The following is a 24834-nucleotide window of genomic DNA, read 5'->3' on the forward strand; positions in this document are numbered from 1 at the left end:
GTAAAATTGATACATTTTTTAATTGAAATATAGTTGATTAACAATATTGTATTAGTTTCAGGTGTACAGCAAAGTGCTTCAGTTACATATTTTTTCAGATTATTTTCCATTATAGGTTATTAACAAGATATTGAATAAAGTCAGTATTTTAATGGAAGTTGATTTAGAGTAGTTTCTTTTTCTATTTCTAGACATCTTCCTAATAGAGAATAAATTGGCTTGTCTAGAAATACTAAACAGAAGTTTAATTACATTTTCTTGGGGCTTCCCTGGTGGCGCAGTGGTTAAGAATCCGCCTGCCAGTTCAGGAGACACGGGTTCAAGCCCTGGTCCGGGAAGATCCCACGTGCCGCAGAGCAACTAAGCCCGTGAGCCACAACTACTGAGCCTGTGCTCTAGACCCCACAAGCCACGACTACTGAGCCCGCGTGCCACAACTACTGAAACCTACACGCCTAGAGCCCGTGCTCCGCAACAAGAGAAGCCACCGCAACGAAGAGTAGCCCCCGCTCGCCACAACTAGAGGGAGCCCGCGTGCAGCAGTGAAGACCCAACGCAGCCAAAAATAAAAATAAATAAATAAATAAATAAGAAGTTTAATTACATTTTCTAGTTTGATGAAAGTCAGTTGCTCCCTGAGTTCACTTCGGCTATACTTGTTTAGCATATTTTCTTCAACTTTAAGAAGAAAGAAATTTATAAATTACAAGTAAAGAACCTACAGGCTACCAAGATGATACATATTTCTTCAACTTTAAGAAGAAAGAAATTTATAAATTACAAGTAAAGAACCTACATGCTACCAAGATGATACATATGCCTAATGTTATAGTTGAAGTTTTTTCCATCTTTAAATAGCCTTGGTATATGTGTTGGTTTCAGAGTTATACTTTACATTTTAGTCATCCGAAGAAAAGGAAACATGTGTTTTCTTTTTTAATTTCCTCTGTACCAAACCATTATGAACTTAACTGGTTTAGATAATATCTATTCTATCTTTGTTTTTTCTGGTTGAACATTGTAGTGTTCACCTGACCTAAGGGCTAGACCCTAATCAGTTACAGAAGGAAAATAAGACAGTAAACGTTTACTTGGTCTCTTTTTTTTTTCATCCACATTGATCGGTTGAAATTTATAACACTAGCATTTAGTTCTGTCTTTACTATCAACTTGAATGTATAGATAATATTTCACTCTGAAAAACCTGAATTGTATTCTCTTGTGTTCAAAGAAATGGAAACTTTTCTCAACTTTTCATCTGGTGAAAATTAGGCTAGAACTGTTTATTCAGCATATTTCGGACCTTATATATTGCTTAATGGAAAATTTTTCACAGTTTTTTTTCCTTTTTGTGAATAGTTTTCCTTGGATCTTTCCCTTATGATGACATGAGGGAGTAGAAGTATGCCCCCTAAGTGTTTTTGAGCAAATGGTTAAGATTTATTGTAATGGAAATGAACAAGTATTTTTGACTTTTTGGAGTTTTCTACATTACTACACTTTTTTCTCAGGAAAATTCAATAGCCCGATGTAGTATTTATTAGCTTATCCAGCTCATTAGGCTGTTCAAGTTTTTTTTTTTATTATTACATGAAAAGTATGCAGAAAGGTCATTCAGCTTTATGAATGATGAAGTGCCATTACACAAAAGTCCAGTAAAGCCTAGCACGTGGCAGTTAAGATTCATGGAATCAAAAAAAAAAAAAAAAAAAAAAAGATTCATGGAATCTACAAATTGCCTTAACAGATCACACCGGTAATCAGAATAGTCCAGTACTCTCTTGCCAGTTATAGACCAATGGTCATTTAGTGTAATAGTCATCTAGTGTCTCCCCTCATTTGCCTCTCCTACCCCCAAATATATATTTAATAATTCTTAATGGAATGGAAGCTTTTCAGAATATCTGTAACAAGGGTTTTTAACCTGGGGTCCTTTGGGTAGCCATGGATGAGCCTTTAGGGGAATCAGGAACCTTATAAAATGACATGAAAATTTTGTGTTCACCTTTGTATTGCATGTGTGTGCTTGAGGAGTGGATCCATAGCTTTCATCAGATTCTTAGGGATCCAGGACCTAGCAAAATCCTAACTGATTAGAGACTTGGCCAAGAACTGAGGATCCACATATACTTTGTTTCATCTCCTTTAAATTTAATACCAAATTTATTGTGACCCTTGAACAGTCTTCTCATATGCTTTTAAATAATATTCAGTCTACCTATCTTCATTACATTAAGTGTTCTAAGCTGTCATCACTCGGTATTAAATAATGGGGCTTGAATGTTCGTTTTAAATTCGGAGGAGGATTTTGGGGCTCAGATTCTTTTTTGTTGGGTTTTTATCATTTTAACTTAGTAAGGCCTTGGCATAATCACTCTCACATTTATACAATGTAAAAATTACTTAACCATGAAAATATGCAGTGGGATTGAGTTCCCCAGCACATGTGCATGCTTTGAAATTTAAACCAAAAGTACAGTTTTGATAATTTGCCTACTGCAGTTATATGTTGTAATTCTTTGAGGTTGTATGGTTTATTTCAGGTTGGCATGATTTTGCAACATTCTGCAAATTATGTTTAGCTCATAGTAGTATCCAAACACTTAAAAGAAAATTAGTGTAAATGTTCTGCCATTTTTGCTCAGTTAATTTGAATCTGGTAGGAAATATTGTGATAATTTAACATTGTCCCAGTTTTTAGTCAAGATCTGAAGTAAAATATTTAACTCGTAACTGGAGAATTAAGATGTTTGTTTTAAAACTAAGAATATTTTTTAATTAAATGAAGTACACAGTTAAAATTATTAAATATAAGATAGAAGTATTTTTTTCTAATTCTTTTTTTGTGCAATAAGATTGTACTGAAGAAACCCATTTTAAAATTTTATCTCAGGATCTAAAATTTATATAGTTACTATAGAATGTTTAAGAATTTGGAAAGGAATATAGTAGGATATTTAAATTAATTGAGCAGTATTCGTTTTGTTAGTGAGTTTTATTTTTTTTATTTTTTTTTTAAGTTTTTATTTTTTCTTTCTTTTTTTTTTTTTTGGCTGTGTTGGGTCTTCGTTGTGCGCAGGCTTTCTCTAGTTGCAGCGAGCAGGGGCTACTCTTCGTTGCTGTGTGTGGGCTTCTCATTGTGGTGGCTTCTCTTGTTGAGGAGCACGGGCTCTAGGTGTGTGGGCTTCAGTAGTTGTGGCTCGCAGGCTCTAGAGCGCAGGCTCAGTAGTTGTGGCGCACGGGCTTACTTGCTACGCAGCATGTGGGATCTTCCCAGACCAGGGCTCGAACCCTTGTCCCCTGCATTAGCAGGCGGATTCTCAACCACTGCGCCACCAGGGAAGCCCTGTTAGTGAATTTTAAAACTTAATAAATTGCTATTAATGTTGCTTAGTAAACAGTAAAAGGATGGGAGGGGGTTTTGTTGGTTTGTTTTTGTTTTTTTGGGGTTTTTTTGGTGGTGGTGGTTGTTTTTAATTTCTTGAAGACCTGCATGATTTCAAACCAGGACAGGAGGGTACTTTGTTTCATTTTAATGCATTCCTCCCTAATATTTTCTCTGCAGGATAACTTCAAACTAATGTGTACTAATGCTATGATTTACAACAAACCAGAGACCATTTATTATAAAGCTGCAAAGAAGCTATTGCACTCAGGGATGAAAATTCTTAGCCAGGTAAAGGAAATTCTTTGTCATAAATAATAATTATTATAAAAATCTATATCCCTTTGTTTTTTGGTTATAGTGATACAGATCCAGTACAGTACTGGTTTTATTTTATAGGCAGATGATATTAAAAGTAGGAAATATTAAATGAAAAAAAAATTTTAACACAGAAAAGAAAATTAAAGCAGGAAGATTCTCATTTGGAATTGATACAAATAAATATTGGCAGTCACTTGTAATTATTTACTTAGAGGCTGTTGAGTTGGTATTCACCAGATAGACTTATATTGGCTGTGAAACAAATATCAACATGAATTCCAGGACAGGATAGATTACATGAATTATGAGACCTTTTAGAAGGAAAGCTCTCTATTTCCCTTTGTAGGGATGGAATCTAATGTTCTGGTGAAGCACAGGAACTCCTTCGAGTAGAAAGAAACAAAATACACAAATGAACGATAATTTGGAATTGTCTCAAAGCCACCTCCCCACAGGAGCAGACTTTCCTTTGAAGGATAAGAACTGGTGCACATAGTAAGGCATTTGACATGGGAGAAACGTGTGCAGAGACACAGACACATCATCATCATCATCAAGCTTCATGAGGGAGCTTAAACTGATAACTTATTCAAAACAGAGATACTGTAGATAGTGGCAGAAAGTGACGGGAGTCTCATCTCGGAGCGATGGCTGATGAATGACCTTGAAGGGCAAATTGAGGTGATCATGTGCATCTGCTGGGAGAAGAGGAGAGCTCACAAGATAAATCACGTCTTTTGAGGTTTTACAACTCTGCATAGGACGGAAAATTAACTGAGACAAAACTGGCACCTTGTCACAGCGGGAAGTCAGAAGACTGAGTTCTAGTTTTAGCTCTTTTCCACTAACTTGTGGACCTTGGCCCACCCTGGGCCCATTAACCACCCTGGGCCTCAGTGTTCTCATCTGTAGAGAAGAAGGTTTAATCTGAGATCTCAAAGATAATTGCTAGCGTTAATGTGCTGATTTTAGAAAGAGCTAGAGTAAGGAGGAGATCAAGAAGAACAAGATGTGAGAGGGATTTTGCAAAGAAGAAATGAGTGGGTATGAGGAGAAAGAAATCAGAATCAAGGGCTCGGGTTCAAATTCAAGGGAGTTAGAGGATAGTAGAAATGAGTCATGTGTAGATGCACATGGTTTTCCAATTTTTATGGTGATCATTTGTATCAGTTCTACATTTAAAGAATTGCCTTGGTGTGCAGATGTCTTAGTGTCTGTGTGCTTGGCTCTGAAAGATTCTTGTATCCACTTAACTGAGGAAAGAAAAACATTTGGATTGATGATCATTCTTGCACTCCTAATATTTAGACAACATCAATTCCCACCCTTTCCTAGAGACTTGGGAAACTGTAATGTAAGCCAGTTACCCATCTTTGGCAAAATATGCAGAGGAAAGGGGAATATAAAATGTTTATCCCATTCTTTGCAGAAAAACTCAGAATCCAGAACCAAGCCATATTCCAGTTTTAAAAACCTGCAAATACTTGCTATTTTTGTATTTGAAGTAAAAGTGCACCCAACATATGCAGTGTTTTGTCACTCCAAAATATGTACATTGAATGTTTAGGATAAAGTTTAATTCGCAAACATAACATATCCAAGTAAAATTTTCAACTTTAATCTACCACTGTTTTCTCATCTTTAAATAATGTAGTTAATATAACATGTAAACGACTCCAGTATCTCTTGTATTTTATTGGGGATGGGATGGTTGGAAGCACAGAAAAAAAAACTTTCTTTTCCACTTTCCCTTTTCTCTCTCTGTTGTCTTCCCTCTTTTCAGATCTCTTCCTGTTGAGGAGCCCTACGCATCCTGTGTTATAGCTTCCTGTTGACTGTTCTCTCCACCCTAGATGGGAGAGACCCTTACAGTAGTGATTTTTAAATGTTTAAATTTAGACCTTCTGAATTAACTCTTTTAATAGCACATCTCCCAAGAGAGCCCAGTACACCCTTCTGTGAATGGTGTCTTTTCAAAGATAACTGTTTTTGAATTCAGTGTAGAGATTGTAGAGCAGTCATTCATCATTTTTTCAGTTGCACACAAGTAGTGACTATTAGGTGACTATTAGTAGATGTGTTGTTTTTATAAAAAGTGGACATATGCAGAATAATTCTTTTGATCTCCCGAATAAATACTAAATGCTGCATTATAGTATAAACAGTACTATTCATAGCATAGTGGCTTTGGATCAGACTAATCAAGGTTCAGGTCCTGGCTGTGTTATTGAGACTCTGTGTGATCTTAGGCAGGCCATGTAACCTTTCTCAGCCTTTTTCCCATCATGTAAAATGGCATAACAGTAGTACTTAACCTTATAAAATTACACCTGCTGTGTGAGTGAGCACTCAGTAGGTGTTAGCTGTTATAATGGCAAAGAATCAAACCCTTTAGTCATTTGTAAAATTGAGAATTAATGAACAGTATGCTGATTTGGAGACATTTTAGTTACCAAAAAAGAAAGACATTGCTTTCAAATTAAAATTAATTAAACTCAATTTTTTTCCATGACTTGTGTTGAAATTTAGAAAATTTCTCTAATTGAATTATTTTAATTTTATGCATATTATGTTTTTCTAAAAATCTGAAAATGTTCTTAAATGTAGGTTCTGATTTATAAAACTCTAGAATGGAAATTAAAAGGTTACTGAGAACTTTGTGATCTAAGCCCATTCATTTAACCAGCATTTATTGAGTGCCTACTATGTGTCAACCTCCATTTCAGGTGCTAGAAATAGATGAGTAAGAAATGGCTTAAGTGACATGCACAGGGGGAAACACAAATGGCACACAGAAAGAATCACACACTAATATTTTTTAAGTGTGTATTAAAACCTGTTTTTAAAAATCAAATTAGTAATTTTTTTTTAATAGTACTAATCAGTTTGCCAGGGATTCAGAGAAAATTTCAAACACTGGTGAAACTTTCAAATACTATTAATTGTTACAGTTTTTCTAGAAAGCAGTTTGGTAGTAGACATCAGAAGCCTTAAAAATACTCATTCTCTTTGACCTAGTATTTTTACTCCTAGGATTTGTTCTAAAGAGATAGAGATTCCCGGAGACTTTTATTTATAATAGCAGAAACTTGGAAATAAGCTAAATGTCCAGTAAGGGTCATTAATTAAACCATGAGATGCACATGGGATGAAATACTATACAGTTGTTAAGAATATTTTAAAGAATATTTAATGATACAGAGGGGAGATACTTGCAATTTATTAACTGAAAAAAAAAACTTTGCTGTTACAAAATGTTTATTGTAATTCCAATTTGTTAATATGTGTAATGCTTAGAAAAATACTAGAATGTTAAACCTGTTAACACTTTTCCTCTCTGGATAATAAATTAACAAGGTATTTATTTTCTCCTCTACCCATATCTTTGTCTGCCATAAAATATATTGCTTAAATCGTTTTTAAGATTATTTTAAAATTATAGTCCAGTAAAAATAGCAGGGTCCATTTCTTGAGGCTCTCAGTCTGTACTGCTAATACAGCAGAGTATGATGAGGAAAGTCCCCATCGTGAGAGACAAGAGGCCTGGTCTTAGTCACTGGTTCTGTGACTTTAGGTGAGTCATTTAGCATTTCTGGGCTACACTGTTCTTATTTGAATGACCTCCGGTCCTTTCCAGTTCTAGTTTCTATTATTCCACAGAAGTCTACCCTGCTGTTGCTGTGCAGCCCTGAGGAGACTGCAGTCCATATTTTATCCAGTGACAACACTCAGAATTAAAAGGCAGAATAGTCACTGGGAACAAATCTGCCTCTTTAACATTTGTCCAGAAACCTCAAGTCCTTAACCACCATGAAAATTTCACAGCATATCAATGCAGTGGAAAATTCAGCACGTTTCACAAAACAGAAACAATACTTCTTTGGTTAGAACATTATGCACTCTGAAAAAGAAACTATGCTAGCAGCCTTTTTATTCTCCTTGAGGCATGTTTTCACACAGAGAAAAATGCCAGAATCATCATTGATCATCCCAGGATACCAGAATGTAAGGGATCTTTACATGTTCACATGCTCTAGGTTTTAAATACATGATAATTCTTAAATGTCAGAAGATAAAACCATTCTGTTAAATATAAAACTTTAACATCCTATTAAACTAAATTTTACTTTTTAAATTTAGTACTGCAAAGAATACTTAGTATTTATTCACACTTTCTCTTCTGTGAACTTTTTGATGATGCAACAGAGTTATAAAGCATTCTCTTACGTTGGAAATTATCTGCATTGAAGGAATAGACTTTATTGTCCTGGTTCCTAAATATTCTACTCCGTTGGTATGATTACATTTAATTTTTTTTCTTCCCTAGTTAATAGGGTAAGTGCAAACTCTTGTGGGGGAAAAAAATGCATTACTTTCAAAATGAATGACAAACATTCAATAAGAATATCCTTGAATATTTTTAGGAGAGAATTCAGAGCCTGAAGCAGAGCATAGACTTCATGGCAGACTTGCAAAAAAGTCGAAAGCAGAAAGATAGAACAGACACCTCGCAGAGTGGGGAGGACAGCGGCTGCTGGCCAAGAGAGAGGGAAGACTCTGGAGACACTGAGGCACAAGGCTTCAAGAGTCCCAATAAGGAAAATAAAAAGTAAAGAATCTTTGGAATATTAAGGTTAAGCTGTCTTTTTCACACCAGTATCGGGAGAAAATACTGATTGGGGGCCTGCCTTGGGTCCATGGTTGGTTGGGTTTTGTCCTGAAAGTCCATTTTGATGATTTGATACCCCTCTTCTCATACAAAGCATTATATGGAATTGTCCAAACACAGTTCAGAAAATAGTTCTGAATGTCTATTCTGTATGAAAGTAGTTTTAAAACCAGTAAATTACCTTTAGGGACTCATATTATCTGTGAGTTTATTTTAATAGAACTATTTGTTTAAGAAAAAAGTGTGTATTCATTATTTCATTCCACAAAGGAGTTGAGACCGTACTTAAGCCTAAGCACAGTTAAAGCTACCTTCTAAACAGATGGGCTGTCACTGAGATGTGTGCATGTTTTCCACTCAGTGTCAACTGGTAGGAGCAGTAATGAGCCACTGGTCCTACCGGGCAGCAGCTGGCATGGCCGGACGCAGTCGTGTATATCCCGCTCACACCACTGCCTACTCTGATGCCCAGCACCTCGCTGTCAACTCTGGGAGAAGGGTTTAGTTAGCAGTGTGGGATTTCTGCTGTCATAATGCAAAGAAAGGAAACTTCTAACAAATTTTTGTTATATTTCTAAGATTTATACATTTTAAATGTACGTTTATTTTAAATTTTAATTTTAAAAATTGGACTTAATAAAACAAATTGTAAAACAAATTGTGTGCCCCTCCCCTTTTAAAACATATTTGAGGTGGAGTTTCATTTTTGTGAATCTTCTAAGAAAAAAGTTTAAAGCAAGTAACACTGGACACAAAAAGGGAGGGAACTAACCAACCTACTTGGTTTGCCTTACTGTTGGTGTGTTATTAGGTCCCCTTACCAGGTCATTAAGGAACAAAGTTTTAATTGGTGTCAGTAGCGCAAATTTCTCCGCTTTAGTTGTATTCATATTTGGAATTACATTTTAATGTTTTCATCTTATCTTTTTTTTTTTACTTAGTACTAATGTGTGTTTTCAGGAAAGACAAAGATGTACTTGAAGATAAATTTAAAAGCAGTAATTTAGAAAGAGAGCAGGAGCAGATTGACCGCATTGTTAAGGAATCTGGAGGAAAGCTGACCAGGCGGCTTGTTAATAGTCAGGTGATCAAGCTTTTCCTTTCTTTTCATTACCTACTGATTCAGGTGGTCTGAAACTTTCAGTTTTTAAGTTGCTTGTGTACTTTTAATCCATATCTGCCATAGAGCTCTTAAGGAGAACACTCACAGAAAGAAAACGTAATAATATACTTGGTTTGTAAAGTACATAGTATTATCCTCTGTCACTGGATAGAGGGATCTGGGTTTGTTTTTTTTTTAAGTGATGTTAATGTGTTCTAAAGTTGGAAAATGAACCACAGACTTAAAGCTTACAAAGAAAACATTTATGTACTGGTCTTTTCAAGTCATATTGTATAGCACGTTGGTTCTAAAACCAAATGAATTAATACATGACTTTGGGCAAGTCACTCCCCTTCCCTGGCCTTCAGTATCCTTTTTTAATAGAGTGAACAGAACTCGGTGACCTTAAGGACCCACACAGCTCTTCAAAATTCTGAGATTTCTCTTACCTTCATTTCTTTAACCCTTCAACACCTGTGTGCATGGAGACAGGTGTGAAAGTTGATATCTGAGTATAATGATGATCGCTACCTGTAATATTAGTTTGACTAAACTAAGGTAAGGTTTTCTGATGAGCAGCTTATGTACATATGGTATATAAAACTGTTCATGCCATTTGAATACTTTGGGTCATTGCAGTGTGAATTTGAAAGGAGAAAACCAGATGGAACAACAACATTGGGACTTCTCCATCCGGTGGATCCTGTTGTAGGAGGTAAGTTCACAGAATTAGACTGTGCATGAACTTGATGCTAATTTGGCAAAGAGCAGTAACCCGGGTTAACATTTTAAAGCAACAAGTCTGAATATTGATAAACCTAACTGTATCATCATCCATAAAGAACTTGGCTAGGCATTGTGTACTTCATGCTAACAGCTAGCCTAACTTTATTTCATCCCAAATAAGTACTACAGATCAAGTTTTCTTTAAAATATAAAGTGCCTGGAATATCATACCCACCATTAACAAAGCCAAAATATTAGGCAGTCATTTCTAGCCCTGGTTTTAAGAGACTCTGGTATAAAGGCTCAGTTATTTCTTGAAGTATCTCAAAACCCTCAGACTATGGCATAATAAATTTAACTTGACTTTTTAATTTCAGGGAATAAAATGAATACATATGCCATGTAGTACCTTAATGGGAATGGAATAATATATAGTTAATGACATATCTTTCACTGTGGTTGATAGAAAGTCTATAAAGGTTGGGAATCACTGTTTTAGAAACTCAAGTCATACTTACATTTTCTCAAATGATATTTTAATGGAAATAGTATAGGGAATATTTTAAACCTTGGTGTAAGAATGGGAAATTTATGTCATTCATCTGAGGGGGGAAAATCATGTGATAAGCATGAGAATATTTTATAAATATCTGTTATCCTACTACCATTAGGAGAGAGTTAATTGGAGATACAAAAATGAATAATGACAAAATTCCTGCACTTCAGGAAATAGTCTCCATTATTTATTGTTTGCTATAAGCAAGACACTGTCTTAGGAGCTTGAGGTGGAGCTAGGTGTAAAAAGGGAGCAAAACATGAAGAGACAAGTCCCTCTTACGTTCTGTGGAGTGGGGAAAGGAGGACACAAACAAAAAGAATCATGTAAAGAGATGGCAACTTGTCCACCATGAATCAGTACATCAGAGGAACAGAGCAGCAGAGTAGTAACAGGATATACCTACCTAGTGTCTGGGGGTCAGAGAGGTTGATCCCAAAATGGTGAGTAAGGGATTGGGGAATAACAGGTAAAAAAAACACCTTGAAGCAGAGAAGAGCTTGATGCATTTGATGCAAGCCTGTCAATGTTCTCTTTGAGCATTGCATTCCACTCTTGAAATGCTGAAGGAGAGCATTAATAGCCTCCTTTACTTAGAAGAAAAGGAACTGGTGCTATGTTTTCAAAACAAAACTCATTTTTTACTTTTATATGAACTTTTCATAAGAATTTTTTAGGGTCTTGGGTCAAAGAAAATACCACAGGGGAGAAAAATAAAAAGAAAATGCCACAGGATTGAGAGCATTGCTCTCTCTAGTATAGCCGTGATGAAAATTTGGTGATGCAACTAAGTTGATTTAGGTCACACCTTAAGATCTGCCCCTTTCTTTGTACTTGGGGTCTGGTCTCTGCTCTTGGTCTGGTTTTCTGGATTTCCTGCTTCTGTAGGCGTTATCAAATGTGGCCAACGCTGACTTGACTCCTCACACACACAGCAGCTCCCCCAGGAGGCCAGTTTACTGGTTTAAGGTAGAAGATGCCCCTGTCTCAGCTGCATCCTCCTGGTTGGAGGCACTAGTACCAATTGGGACACCAAATTCCAGACTGCTTACCAAGGAAAGAAGATCTGATTTAGGTGTTTGAAGTTTCTCACAAGTGCTTTTATTTTATCACACTGATCACATGTGGCAGTAGACTCTATTCCAGGGTGGTCATGCTACAAAAATCATCTCATCTCTTCTTCAAGAGAAAATGTCCTTTCTGTTGGATTTTGTTAGAGACCACGTTTTCTCCTGATACCATCCTTCTCAGTTCTTATGCTTGTTGCATCACAGATTTCTAGCAGCATTACAGGGTTCGTTCCTGGTTTACAGACATCACATCTTTGAAGCCTATTCTTCCCTGCAGTGCAAGTCTTCCTCAGATTAATTCAGATTAACTTATCCTGAATATATTATGAGTTCTCGTCTTTAATCATGTATTTTCCCTTAGTCTTTTACTTGACCTTTTCTACTGGTTTACTTCCATCATCTTAACGTTAAAAGATCCGACCTTCAGGACTTCCCTGGCTGTCCAGTGTTTAAGACTCCACGCTCCCAATGCAGGGGGCGCAGGTTTGATCCCTGGTGGGGGAACTAAGATCCCACATGCTGCGGGGTGCGGCCAAAAGAAAAACTAAAAATTAAAAAAAAAAAGTCCATGTTTAAAAAACTTTAAACATGTTTTTTAAAGTGAAGTGCGACACAATTATAAAGAATTCCAGGATGCGGTAGAGTATAATGAAAAGGACCAGATTTTGGTCCCACGTATATTCCTTCCTTTCTAAGCTCAGATTTTCTTGTGTTAAAAACGGGTAGAGCAAGGGCTGCCCAGAGTCACGTGGATGGCATGAAGCAGTGTGCGCACAGACGCTGAGTGAGAGCACCGTCTGGATCACTGCCACATGAGCTGCCTCCACCGTGCTCACTCTTATGTTTTAGAACCAGGCTACTGCCCTGTGAGACTGGGAATGACAACTGGAAGACTTCAGTCTGGAGTGAATACTTTGCAGGGGTTCAAAGAAGATAAAAGGAACAAGGTAACTCCAGGTAAGGCTCCCACATGGTAGTCAAGTTTTTTCTCTTCTTTCTCAAGGAGCTGAGGAAAAGAAGCACTCTCTTTATGGTATCTTTGCAACATTAATTAGCTATTTTATTAAGAAGAAACTGAAAAATCAGTATTTTTTTTTTCTAAATTTATTTTTGGCTGTGTTGGGTCTTCGTTGCTGCGCGCGGGCTTTCTCTAGTTATGGCGAGCGGGGGCTACTCTTCGTTGTGGTGCGCGGGCTTCTCATTGCGGTGGCTTCCCTTGTTGCGGAGCACGGGCTCTAGGCGCGCGGGCTTCAGTAGTTGTGGCATGTGGGCTCAGTAGTTGTGGCTTGCGGGCTCTAGAGCACAGGCTCAGTAGTTCTGGCGCACGGGCTTAGTTGCTCCGCAGCATGTGAGATCTTCCCGGACCAGGGCTCGAACCCGTGTCCCCTGCATTGGCAGGCGGATTCTTAACCACTGTGCCACCAGGGAAGCCCCTGAAAAATCAGTATTAGTATTCAAAATGAGCTTTGTTATTTCTTTTTTTTCCTCTCCCCTTTGTGGGCAAAGATTCACCTGAGTTGTGACTTCCCAAATATGTTTTGGAGAAAATGTTTGCCCTAGATTTGTATGCCAGTCAATGAAGTAGCAAAGTTAGAAGGGAATAATCTTTAATAAACAAAAAAATAGATTGACATACAAGTTAAAGATTGGTATTGTGGTTTTGTGTGTGTGTGTTTTTATCAACAGTGTTATACTTGAATTATGGACCCTACAGTTCTTATGCACCACATTATGACTCCACATTTGCAAATATCAGCAAGGACGATTCTGATCTAATCTATTCAACCTATGGGGAAGACTCTGACCTCCCGAGTGATTTCAGGTGAGTCACCAGTTCATCAGTATTCTGAGTGCTACATTGTCCTAAAATACTGATATACATAAGTGATCTATTGATAGACTTACAGAGTTATTCAAATGGTAGAAAATGTGTTCAGTAATTTTTTTAATTGACAATAATCAAATAGACCCTTAGTTATCATCGTTCTTTAATAGAGACTATATATTTTAAAGAAAGAATGTATCTCCCTAATATTTTCTGATGTTGGCATCTGTAGTATTTTAATTCTTACAAAAATATCTTTTTAAAGATGCTGTGTACCTCCACTTACTAAAATTCAGGAGCTTGTTGCTTCAAAATGTTGACGTGCCACCTGCTTTACTGTAACAGTTTTGTGTGTCAGTGAGTTGTTCCAAATTTGATCAATTTGGGAAGCCAAAACCCATTTTCCCCAAGATAAGAGGTAGGACATGATTCGATTCCTAAGGCAACCCACATCCCAGCCTGTTTGACCCATCACGTACCAGTAGACCATTGCAGTTACACTCAACTATCCCTTATTAAATGTTTCTGTTGGAAGATAACTTTGTGTTCTTATTTAGGATGTTGGGTACTTTGCATCCCATCAACATAATGAAATGTCCTGATTTACTGGGATTCTGGCTTGGGGTGGGGCACTGAGCTTGGGTTATTCCTCCTTGGCACTGGCACTTTGTTAACTTTCGTTATATGTAAGAATTTAACCCAATAGATTAACCAGTCTCCTGGTGTTCTGACAAAGGGGGGATTGTTCACTTTTATATATGTATGGTGGTAGTGGTGGCAGTGTTTTTATAAGGCAGGGTCCTTAGTCACTGACTGTGGTTTAAGATCAAGCCATTTGTATATCCTTTAGACCTCTTCTCACCAGCTTGAATAAATTCTTTCTGGATTATTCATCCATGCATTCCACATACAGGCATTGCAGGTGCTTTATTTTCCAGGCAGTCTTCTAGATACTGGGGATTCCCCTGGGAAACAATGCTGACAAAGACCCATGCCCTCCTGTCAGGTGGTAACAGGTGTTTTGAAGAAAAGTAAAGAAGTAAAGGAAGATAGAGAGTACTAGGATTGGGAGAGGGGTGCTGTTTTAAATAGGGTAGTCAAGGAAGGCTTTGCTAAGTGAACATTGGGCAAAACTGAAGGCAGTAAAGAAGCAAACGTTGCTGCCATCTGAAAGAAGAACATTCTAGCCAGTGGAATAGCTGTGGGAAGGCCCTGAGGTGGGAACCTGCCTGACACATTTAAAGACCAAGAAGAGCAGTAAGGACCAGGAAGAGTAGGGGAAATAACTAGTGGGAATAGATCTTTGTAAGGACTTGGCGTTTTATTCTAAGTGAGATGGGAAAATATTGGTGGCTTTTGAGCAGAGTAGTGACAAAGTCTGGCTTATAATTTTAAAAGGATCACTATGGCTGCTCTGTGGAAAACAGATTGCAGGGGGGCAAGGGAAGAAACAGAGGAACTGCTGTCATAATCCACACGAGAACTGGACCGTGGGAGTGGTGGCTGAGGTGCTGAGAAGGGATCAGTAGTCAGCCAGTAGGATTTCTTGACTCACTGAAGTGGGGTGTGAGGGAGCAAAGTCAAGGAGGACTCCAGGGTTTCAGACCAAGCCTAAAAGGATGACACTGCTGTTTACTGAGAAGGGGAAGATTTTAGAAGGACTACTTCGGGAGGAAGATCCAGCAACTCAATTTTGGACATTTTGAGCCTATTAGACCTCCAAATGGAGCTGTCCAAAGAGTGTGGTCCAAACTGGAGGTGTGACTTTTAGAGTCTTTTAGTATCTGTGAGAGTCCTGAGGTGAGTACGATCACCTTAGGGAAGAAGTGAAGGGGAGAAGCAAGGAATTCCACAGACTGAGCCCTGATCCCCTCCATCACTGAGGTCTTGTTCTTCTTTGAAGTTTTCCCCAGGAGCATTTCCTTTTCATGGTGTTCTTGGTATTGTTTAATTCTCTTGTGATGATAACTTGATCACTGGTAAATATGTAAATACAGTGTTGTGTCTAGATGGAAAGTTTCACATCATGGGGTATAAATTAAGGGCATCTAATGAAACAGTTGGCTATGATAGGAAGATTACGCCAGTGGAGATGATTTGTATGAAAGTGACTTTCCCAACACACTCTCTTTCAGCATCCATGAGTTTTTGGCCACATGCCAAGATTATCCATATGTTATGGCAGATAGTTTACTGGATGTTTTAACAAAAGGAGGACATTCTAGAACCCTGCAGGAGGCGGAGATGGTAAGAATGCTGCTAAAGAAACAGTGATTTATCATTGGCCCTCAGGTGTTAGTCATCAGTGTTATGAAACCATGGGATTAACCAGTGTGACAGCTGAACTCCATTGCGCTGAAAAGACAGCCCAGCCCGGGTGGAGACCATGGGTGGAGGACAATGAACGGAAACGAGTAACTCGGCGATCAGGATCTGTGAGGGCCAGTGATTGTCATTATCTCCTCATCTTGGAAATGCAGGAATCAAAATGGGGGTTATAACTCAGAAGTCAGCTCGTGTTATGTACCCTAACAAAAAAAGGAAGTCTTGCGCACTGGTTTGACGTTAAGTTGACTAAAATGATAGGGAATGTCCTTTTCCTTATTACATAGTAATAATATAGTGGTGGAGCCTCAAGTAAAAAAGTAAAAAGCTTCCTCATTGCTGTATTTTATTAACACTTGTAAACTAGCTCCAGTTCAGTTGGACATAGTTCATAATCTGGGATAATTCAGAGACTTGGTTCAAAGATTAAAACCAGAAAGTGTTCCTTCAGTGTAGAGGAGAGTTGGTCTCCAGAATGTCCTTGTCACCATAGTTAGAGGAACCCTGTATCTCCTGGGGGTCATAACTCTTCCTGGTGGCTGTGACTGTAGTTGCCTTGTCCTCTGCCCTCGCTGTACCTGTGGCTGCTGGTCCTTGGGTGACCTGTCAGCAAAGCTGAGTCAGCGCCTGAAGTTCAGTGAGAATTGCTGTAGAGTCTTATATCTTAGCACATAAACTGCTTTCTTCACATAACCTAAAAAACATTCAGCTTTACATCCATTCAAAAATATTTTTACTATACCCTTCCCAGCAATTAACCTGAATTAATTAAAAGTCTTGAACTAAAATTGCATATCTTTCATTTTGTTGATATGGCAATATATTTCAAATTTAAAGTTCCTCTGCCCTTTGATCCAGCAGTTCCTCTTAGAATTTATACTAGAAAATTAAGATAGAAGTTACATGTAAGCAATACAGTGTTTATAATTTTTTAAAATTGGGAATCAGTTAAATAAATCACAGTATAACCTTTCAAGAAAAGATAACAGGGCTTCCCTGGTGGCGCAGTGGTTGAGAGTCTGCCTGCCAGTGCAGGGGACATGGGTTCGAGCCCTGGTCTGGGAAGATCCCACATACCGCGGAGCAACTAGGCCCGTGAGCCGCAATTGCTGAGCCTGCGCGTCTGGAGCCTGTGCTCCGCAACAAGAGAGGCCGCGATAGTGAGAGGCCCGCGCACCGCGATGAAGAGTGGCCCCCGCTTGCCGCAACTAGAGAAAGCCCTCGCACAGAAACGAAGACCCAACACAGCCATAAATAAATAAATAAATAGTAAATAAACCCAAAAATTTTTTTAAAAAAACAATGAGATACAATTTAAAAAAAAAAAAAAACAGAAAAGATAACAGATCATGATTGATTTTTGTGCATGATACATGTATTATTTATATACGCACTATCTCTGAAGACTAGGATTATGGGAAATTTTCATGTTCTCTATAGCATTTGAATATTTTACATTCTCTCCTGTCTGCAAGTATTGCCTCTTTTCATGCAGAATACACCCTGGAGTACTCCTATCTTCTCTTTGTCAGAGATTTCAACCACCTATTGCTAAAAATAAGACTCCATTTATTTAGGTCCTTGTATGCTATTACCGAGTACCTTCTTAAACATGTATGTTGCTTCTTGATTGGTCATAGAACTATCAGTCTTAAAGTCACCAGTAATATGTACTCTGGACTCACAAAATACTCTCAAAATGCTAATAATTATATCTAATTCATTTTTGGTTTAAAAAATTATATTTTGATAATCCATATTCTTATTCCTTTTATCTTGCCGTGAAACTCTTGATGTTTTTCTATTTTCCTTGATATTAGCCTTTTTATATATCTTTTAATAAAGTGTTTTTCTTTATCCTTATAGTCATTTCCTGAAGATGAAGGCCAAACTAGGACAATTGACACAGCAAAAGAAATGGAGGTGATTATATTTTTTACTCTTTATAAGAAATATTTAAATGGCGAATAAGCTAAAAAGCCTAAATGATAAAGCTTTTATTTTAAAAGAAAAATATTTATTGAGTGTCTCCTGAGATCAAAGAACTTTCTTTGCGTGTGGGGAATGTAGTAGCAGCGAGTGCAGTAGATAAGCACGCACGTAAACAAGGGAGCCAAAGCCAATTACCGTACAGAGTAAATGTACATGTTGTGGGAACGCAGGTTGGGGAAACCAGCTGCTTTGGACAGCTGAGGAGATCCTCACAGAGGGACTTCCGGATGAACTGGGTCTAGAAGGATGAACAGGGTTCCCCCAGCACAGGCCCAGGTGTGTGAAGTGGGTAGAACTTCATGTGTAATGACCTGAATAGATCTGAGCAGGCAAGGCACATGTGCAGAGCACCCAGAAAGTGAGTGACCACAGGGTACCTGGAGAGAGGAGGAAAGGTATTGAGGACCAAATGATGAGTCATATATGCAGTGCTTAAGAAGTTGAGATTTTATTTTAGAAGTTAGACTGCTGTGATCAAATGTGGAGGCGAGAGAGGGGCTGGAGGGAGAGGACCAGTGAAAAGCTATAGGACTTATGCTAGTTAATTTTTTGCTTAGATAACAATACTGTGGAAGAGAGTGAAGATGTACAATAAAGAGAAATACAGTAGAACTAAAACTGACAGGACCTGCACGAGGTAGATACTAGTATTGTTAGCTCATATTGGACATACAGGAAAAGGAGCACAGCTTTGGCAGGGAAAGAAATTTCACTCGGTTTCAGGGCTGGTGAGTGTGATTTGAGACATCAATGGAGGTGTGGATCTGGAAGTCATTGGTGTCAAGGTAGAATTATTGTAGGTATTAGGTGACTGAGATTGTCCAGGTAGAACACGTAGGCTGGGAAAAGGCCAAAGAACAGAACCTTGGAGAGACCAGTAGTTAAGGTGGGAAAACCACGGAAGACTGATGCAGGAAAGAGTCCAGCAGTGTCAGATGCTGCACAGAAGCCCAGTAAGAGGAGACCAGCAGGTGTCATTTGTAACCTTAATCAGAGTAATTTCAGTAAAATGGTGGGGACGAGGTAAAGGTACCGTGAGTTAAATGACTGGAGGAAAACTGGGACATTGAAGATCAGAGAGATGTAAGCTCTTTGAAGGGAAAGAAAACTTGAAGATGTGAGATCAAGTAAAGACAGATGCAAATGTAGATGGTACTGACAAAATCATGTCATTTTCCAAGAAAGAGGAGCCAAGCAAGGTCATGTACTTGGTGAGCCGGCAAGAATGAAAGAAAACTTCAGAATGGGAAAGAAAGCTGGGTAAGAAGTTTATTGAATAGAGTTGTAAGGGCCCAGCCGAAATGGCAAACCGTAAGTATCAGTATGTACTGATACGGTTTTCTCCACCACACACTTTTAGCCCGTATGTCGGTAGAGAAATAGGATGTTCAGACTGTCCAAGCTCGGAGTGCAATACCGAAGTACAAAAGGAACCATTAACTTTTGTTTACTCATTGTCAGGATTGATCTGTTCCTAAAAAGCAGTGTTGGGGTTATGGAAACTCCGAGTCTTGTGATTCCAAAAATAAAACTCCACCTTTTTTAGGATTTTGTTTCTCCCATGCAATACTACAGCCTGGCTTTGGGGCCTGGAGGAGACCCAGGAAGTATCTTTTTTAAAAAAAATTATTTATTTTATTTATGGCTGTGTTGGGTCTTCGTTTCTGTGTGAGGGCTTTCTCCAGCTGCGGCAAGTGGGGGCCACTCTTCATCGCGGTGCGCGGGCCTCTTCACTATTGTGGCCTCTCTTGTTGCGGAGCACAAGCTCCAGACACGCAGGCTCAGTAATTGTGGCTCACAGGCCTAGTTGCTCCGCGGCATGTGGGATCTTCCCAGACCAGGGCTCGAACCCGTGTGCCCTGCATTGGCAGGCAGATTCTCAACCACTGCGCCACCAGGGAAGCCCCAGGAAGTATCTTATTATGTTCAAGATCTACCACAGGGGAGTGCAGGTGTATAGACTGAAACACTGCCTGTGAACCTCAGAAACTGCAGCCTTGTCACAATCACCAAAAGCTCTTCACAGAGTCGGCAGTAACGAGGCTTTTATCTTTAGAGTGGTGATGAAACAACTGATGCAGATTGTGTAAGACACACCATTCCATTACCGAGAAGTGTGATTTATGGACACTTTTGCCAGGATTTGGGAATGGCATTTTAAAGGTTTTTATAGGCATCAGAATTATAACTCTAAATAGGTGAAATAGCTTGGCTTATAAACACAAGCCATCTTCTTAATTTCTCATTCTAGCACTGTCAGGGCTTAGCAAGCTCAATTAATCTTTTTTTTAAAAGCAGATTACAGAAATCGAACCAACAGGGCATTTAGACTCCAATAATCAAGACAGGCTTACAGCACTGAAAGCAGTAACAAACTTTGGAGCTCCAGTTGAAGTTTTTGACTCGGAAGGTAAGTGTCTCCAGAGGGTTTGAAGGAAATACTTCATGACACAGGGAGTCAAGATTTAATGTCACAGTAGCACAGATTAACATAGCCATTCACTACAGGAACATCTTGACTGGCCATGCTTCAGTGGAATAGTAAAGCGTGTCTGTGGTGTTGATTTCATTTGAGGGGGATTACTCCTTTGAGAAGACTAACCAATAAATAGCAAAACCCCAGAGCATAGTACTCAATTTATTGCACAAGATCACGTACAAGTATGTCCATGTTGTCCTTACAAGATCACGTACAAGTATGTCCATGTTGTCCTTAGTAAGTTATTTTTCTTACCACACAGAAGCTGAAGTGTTCCAGAGGAAACTTGATGAGACCACCAAACTGCTCAGAGAGCTCCAGGAAGCCCAGAATGAGCGTTTGAGTACCAGACCCCCTCCCAACATGATCTGTCTCTTGGGTCCCTCATGCAGAGAAATGCATCTTGGTATGTTGTACCTCTGGTAGGAGAATAAGGGTGCTTAAAGGGAAAATTTCTGAGTAGTGATACCACAATAAAGTAACACTGAAGTGAATACCATGGACAGTTTATTTTTTTCCACTTATATATTTATTGGGCTTTTTTTTTTTTTTTTTAAGTTATCTAAAGGAACCACATTTCAGTACCTTGAACTGTCTTTATGTTGATTTTTCTTTCCAGCTGAACAAGTGACCAATAACCTTAAAGAACTTGCACAGCAAGTAACTCCAGGTGATATTGTAAGCATGTATGGAGTCCGAAAAGCAATGGGGATTTCCATCCCCTCCCCGGTGGTTGAAAACAACTTTGTAGATTTAACAGAAGGTACGTGCCCTGTGTCTCTGGTAGAGTGGAGGGCTAAGTGTGAGTAAAAGTAAACATTGGTCTTCCCCCTCCAAGTAACATCTGAAAGGTTTTGTCTCTGCTGTTAACATATAAACTGTTTAGTCTTCCTTCCATCTTGTCTAAGGAATAAAGACTTCACACATTTGCCAAAAAAAGCCACAGTGATGCACCTAGTCTTTAACCTTGAACATAGTAAAGAAGGGCTGTCAACAGTTAACTCTTTTTACCTTCACATACGTTTTTTAATTAAAAGGAAAAAAGTACTGAATGAAGGGGGTTTTTTTCTTCCAGATTTTGAAGAACCTAAAAAGACTGATGTTACTGAGTGTGGACCTGATGGGATTTGAAGCTAACTGGTATTTGATTATATATTATGTATATATTTTTTTCATTCTTAACTTGGAAATGCTTTTTCAGAAGATATTAAATATTTGTAAATTGTGTTTTTAATTAAACTTTGGAACAATTAATTTTAATGTTCCAGAGATTGGACTTGTGTTAGGTAATAAAGCTGAACCTGGGACTGTGAGCTGTATTGTGCATATCAGCTAAGTTACCCCTTCACCTTTCCCTGGGGCTAAATCTGAGGATGAAATGATAGAGAAAAGCTCAGAAAATAAAACAGCCTTTTTATGACCATCCATTAAAAGAAGTTCCCCAAATAACTGAAATCCCTCATTTTTCCACATTTGCCGTACTTCTCATTAAGGAAATTATAACCAAATGGTTCCTGACTTACCAGATTTCACCTTGATAATTTATTTAAAAAGTGGCCTTGTGAGGAATGAATGATTTTGACCTGTTGCCATACTGAGCAGAAAGTGGGTGCGAGTGGACCTGGGCAGAGTTCTCGCAGAGCAGTGATAGTGCTGCTTCCTGATGTTTCACAGGTGGCACCATGACTGAGAAACTCTTCTTTAAAATCCCCATCCAGTGAGATTTTCCATTGTTATACCATGAAAACAAATACACTTAAAATACCTTTAGAATTTACTAGTGTGTCCCCTATATACCTGTTGGGAATGATGTCCTTATGTAGAAGGATTAGGGGCTTCCCACCACCACAAAAACAAAACAAAACGTATCAGGAGTTTCATAGCACTAACTTGTCTAGTGTTCCTTTTTGGTTTGTTTTTGCCATTTGTCAGAGGGTTATTTGGAACTACGGTAAAAGGATAAGCCAGATAAGATAACAAACTAAATCATCCATGAATACATAAGGAAATCACCAAGCTTAAAGGAAAGTTTACGTTTCTATTTACTGTTTCTCACAGGTCACCTCTGCCTCTGCCGTGCCCCCTAAACTAATACTCATTTACTTTTCCCTGAAATGCAAAGGTCAAGTGCCCGAGCAGTCTAATTACTTAAGTAGGAGATGATGATGTGGTCCTCTTCTATAACCAGGCACTAGACTGTAGCCTAGTTCAGTGAACAAATTAAGCTTAAGACCCTACTCAGACTGCATGGAGCCCTTCTGTAAAACACCCAGGCAGGAAGCTACTTTATTAGTTTCTTGACTTTGAAAACTAACACTTAACAAGTAGGGTGAAGGAAAATTCAGTCTCTCAAGAGAGTTAAGATGACCTAATCTTTCAAAAACATACTTGAAATCATATGCCAAGAGAATTAAAGAATCAGTTCAAATATGTATTTATCAAGTCTTTTTAGAGTTTGTCTCTCAAATATAATTCAGGCAGTAACCGACTCAAACTTTAGATCTACTTAGCTAATAAGGTAAGTTCCCGAAGACCAAGAAAACATTTAAATTCAAAACAAACACCTTACAACGTCAGGTTTTCCAAATTGCTAATTTAATCTATGAAAAGCCAAACAAAGGAGAAACACTGTTGCTTTATAAAAATGAAATTATAACATTTTGAAACAAATGTTACAGTCTATAAATATTCAGTATACAGAATAACCCCTAGTCATTTGCATGTACTTTCTCAAAGCATATTTCTGTACATATACACAATGTATACAGTGGTTAATGATCTTGTCTGTTAGGAAATTTTCTTAATAAGTAAACCAGAAAACTTCAGGTGTGATTTTCACTAGCATCAGTGAGGCCACCTCAGTAGAAATTTGAAGCAGGTCCCTGACCCATAGAGAAGGTCATTGTTAGGAAAGATACTTGTCATAAAGCAAAATGACACCTGTGAAATGACTTGGTAATTGGAAAACAAATTTATGAAAAATAAGTGATTTTTATGGTCAGTTAGTTATACACTATGATCTGATCATCAAAAACTCAAAACTTAATATTCTCATCTGAGCACAGTGAAAGAAAAATACATGAATGGTAACCAATTATTTTTTAAAACTCCCAACTGGGATTTCTTTGCTGGAGGAAAAAAGTAATTTGCATATTGCAAGAGCAGAAGTATGTCCACCTCAGAGAGGCCCAGCACACTGATGTGTGTCTACACCATATCAGTGACAGAACCTTCCCGACTTCCCAGGAGAGCCCCGTTGAGCAGCCCTGGTCACTCCTGATTTTAAGGGTACAGATTTCCGCATAGTTCTTAGATGAAGAATTGGTGTGTAAAAAAGGCAATTTAAGTACGGCTTATTTCCCTTACCAGCGTTTTCACAATGAAATTCCTTTAGGCCAGCAAGTTCTTGTGATTTATTCCTACCTATTCCAGTTTCATGCAGAGCATCAGCGCTGCCACGAGCCCACCCAGCCCCCAACAAGACACAGCACCAGCAGGCAGCAGCTTCGGCTCCAGTCCTTCCCTGCCCGTGGCTGGGGTGCCAGGTCACCCCACAGCCCTCCGTCCCAGGCAGACCTGGCTGCTTAGTCACCTGTCTGCAACGTTGTGTAATCTTTTGAAGCCTCACGTATGCAAGATTTTCTGTGTAATTTCAGGGGAGTTCAGGGATGACTTCTGGCTAAGAATTCCTGCTATATAGTGAAATTCAGCTGTATTTATTAGAAACCCCGGGGATACTGTGGTTACGAGGTAATGAAGTCAGTTCAGAAAAAGGAATGGGCAGTTGGGTTATTATTTCTCACTTTGAAACAACATAGGTAGACTTCTTTCCATTCTTTTGGAGCTAAAGTGCTGTAAGACACCACTTCACAGACCTGGCTTTTTCACTTGCCTTGATTCATTCAGTTCAGAACAAGAACATCCGAGCACCTGTGAGAGGGCTGGCTTCCCAGATACAGGAACCTCTACACGTGCTGATGCTGAGTAGATCCTCTTAGTGTTGAAGCTCTGCAAAGCTAGCTATGAGGACTGAAGGAAAGGAAAGAACTACAGGCTTCTCTCCACACGGACTCCATTCCTTTCCAGTATAAAGCTAAGAGTTGAAGGTTGCAGCGGGTGCTCAAAAATGCGTGAGGAGTCAAGGAAGGGCTAAGAGCTTATACCTTATTTTCTAGGCTTTTCTCATTAAACCTAATCTCAAAATTCTGGCTTCAAAGTTGTTTGATTCAAAGCCAAGGCTGTGACACTCCTTGCCTTCCTGCTATGAGCCACATTCCTCTGAGCTCCATCCCACAGCTGAGCTGATCCCATATGCTCACACTGGACAGTGGTCCCACTTATGTGTCAGTGGTTACAAAGGCAGAGACTACACTGCAGAGAAGAT

At 38.6% G+C, this 24834-nt stretch overlaps 1 protein-coding gene across 6 annotated transcripts in view; it reads left to right on the forward strand.

The window, feature by feature from the left end:
* Positions 1-21763, forward strand: part of BRD7 (bromodomain containing 7) — a 38403-nt gene extending 16640 nt beyond the window's left edge. For 2 of the 6 annotated variants that reach the window (XM_061173302.1, XM_061173307.1), the window contains 13 exons: positions 282-368; positions 3566-3676; positions 8131-8315; positions 9336-9459; positions 10117-10192; positions 12679-12786; positions 13516-13651; positions 15790-15901; positions 17846-17902; positions 20267-20381; positions 20713-20856; positions 21070-21213; positions 21526-21763. In XM_061173302.1, the coding sequence (XP_061029285.1) occupies positions 282-368; positions 3566-3676; positions 8131-8315; positions 9336-9459; positions 10117-10192; positions 12679-12786; positions 13516-13651; positions 15790-15901; positions 17846-17902; positions 20267-20381; positions 20713-20856; positions 21070-21213; positions 21526-21581 (1455 nt within the window). In that variant the 3' untranslated portion in view covers positions 21582-21763. The remainder of the gene's footprint in view (positions 1-281; positions 369-3565; positions 3677-8130; positions 8316-9335; positions 9460-10116; positions 10193-12678; positions 12787-13515; positions 13652-15789; positions 15902-17845; positions 17903-20266; positions 20382-20712; positions 20857-21069; positions 21214-21525) is intronic. The other 4 variants (XM_061173303.1, XM_061173304.1, XM_061173305.1 and 1 more) reach the window with 4 other exon arrangements.
* The last annotated feature ends 3071 nt before the right edge of the window (positions 21764-24834 follow it).

Source organism: Eubalaena glacialis, chromosome 18, assembly GCF_028564815.1.
Source record: "Eubalaena glacialis isolate mEubGla1 chromosome 18, mEubGla1.1.hap2.+ XY, whole genome shotgun sequence".
In the NCBI taxonomy this organism is placed as follows: domain Eukaryota; kingdom Metazoa; phylum Chordata; class Mammalia; order Artiodactyla; family Balaenidae; genus Eubalaena; species Eubalaena glacialis.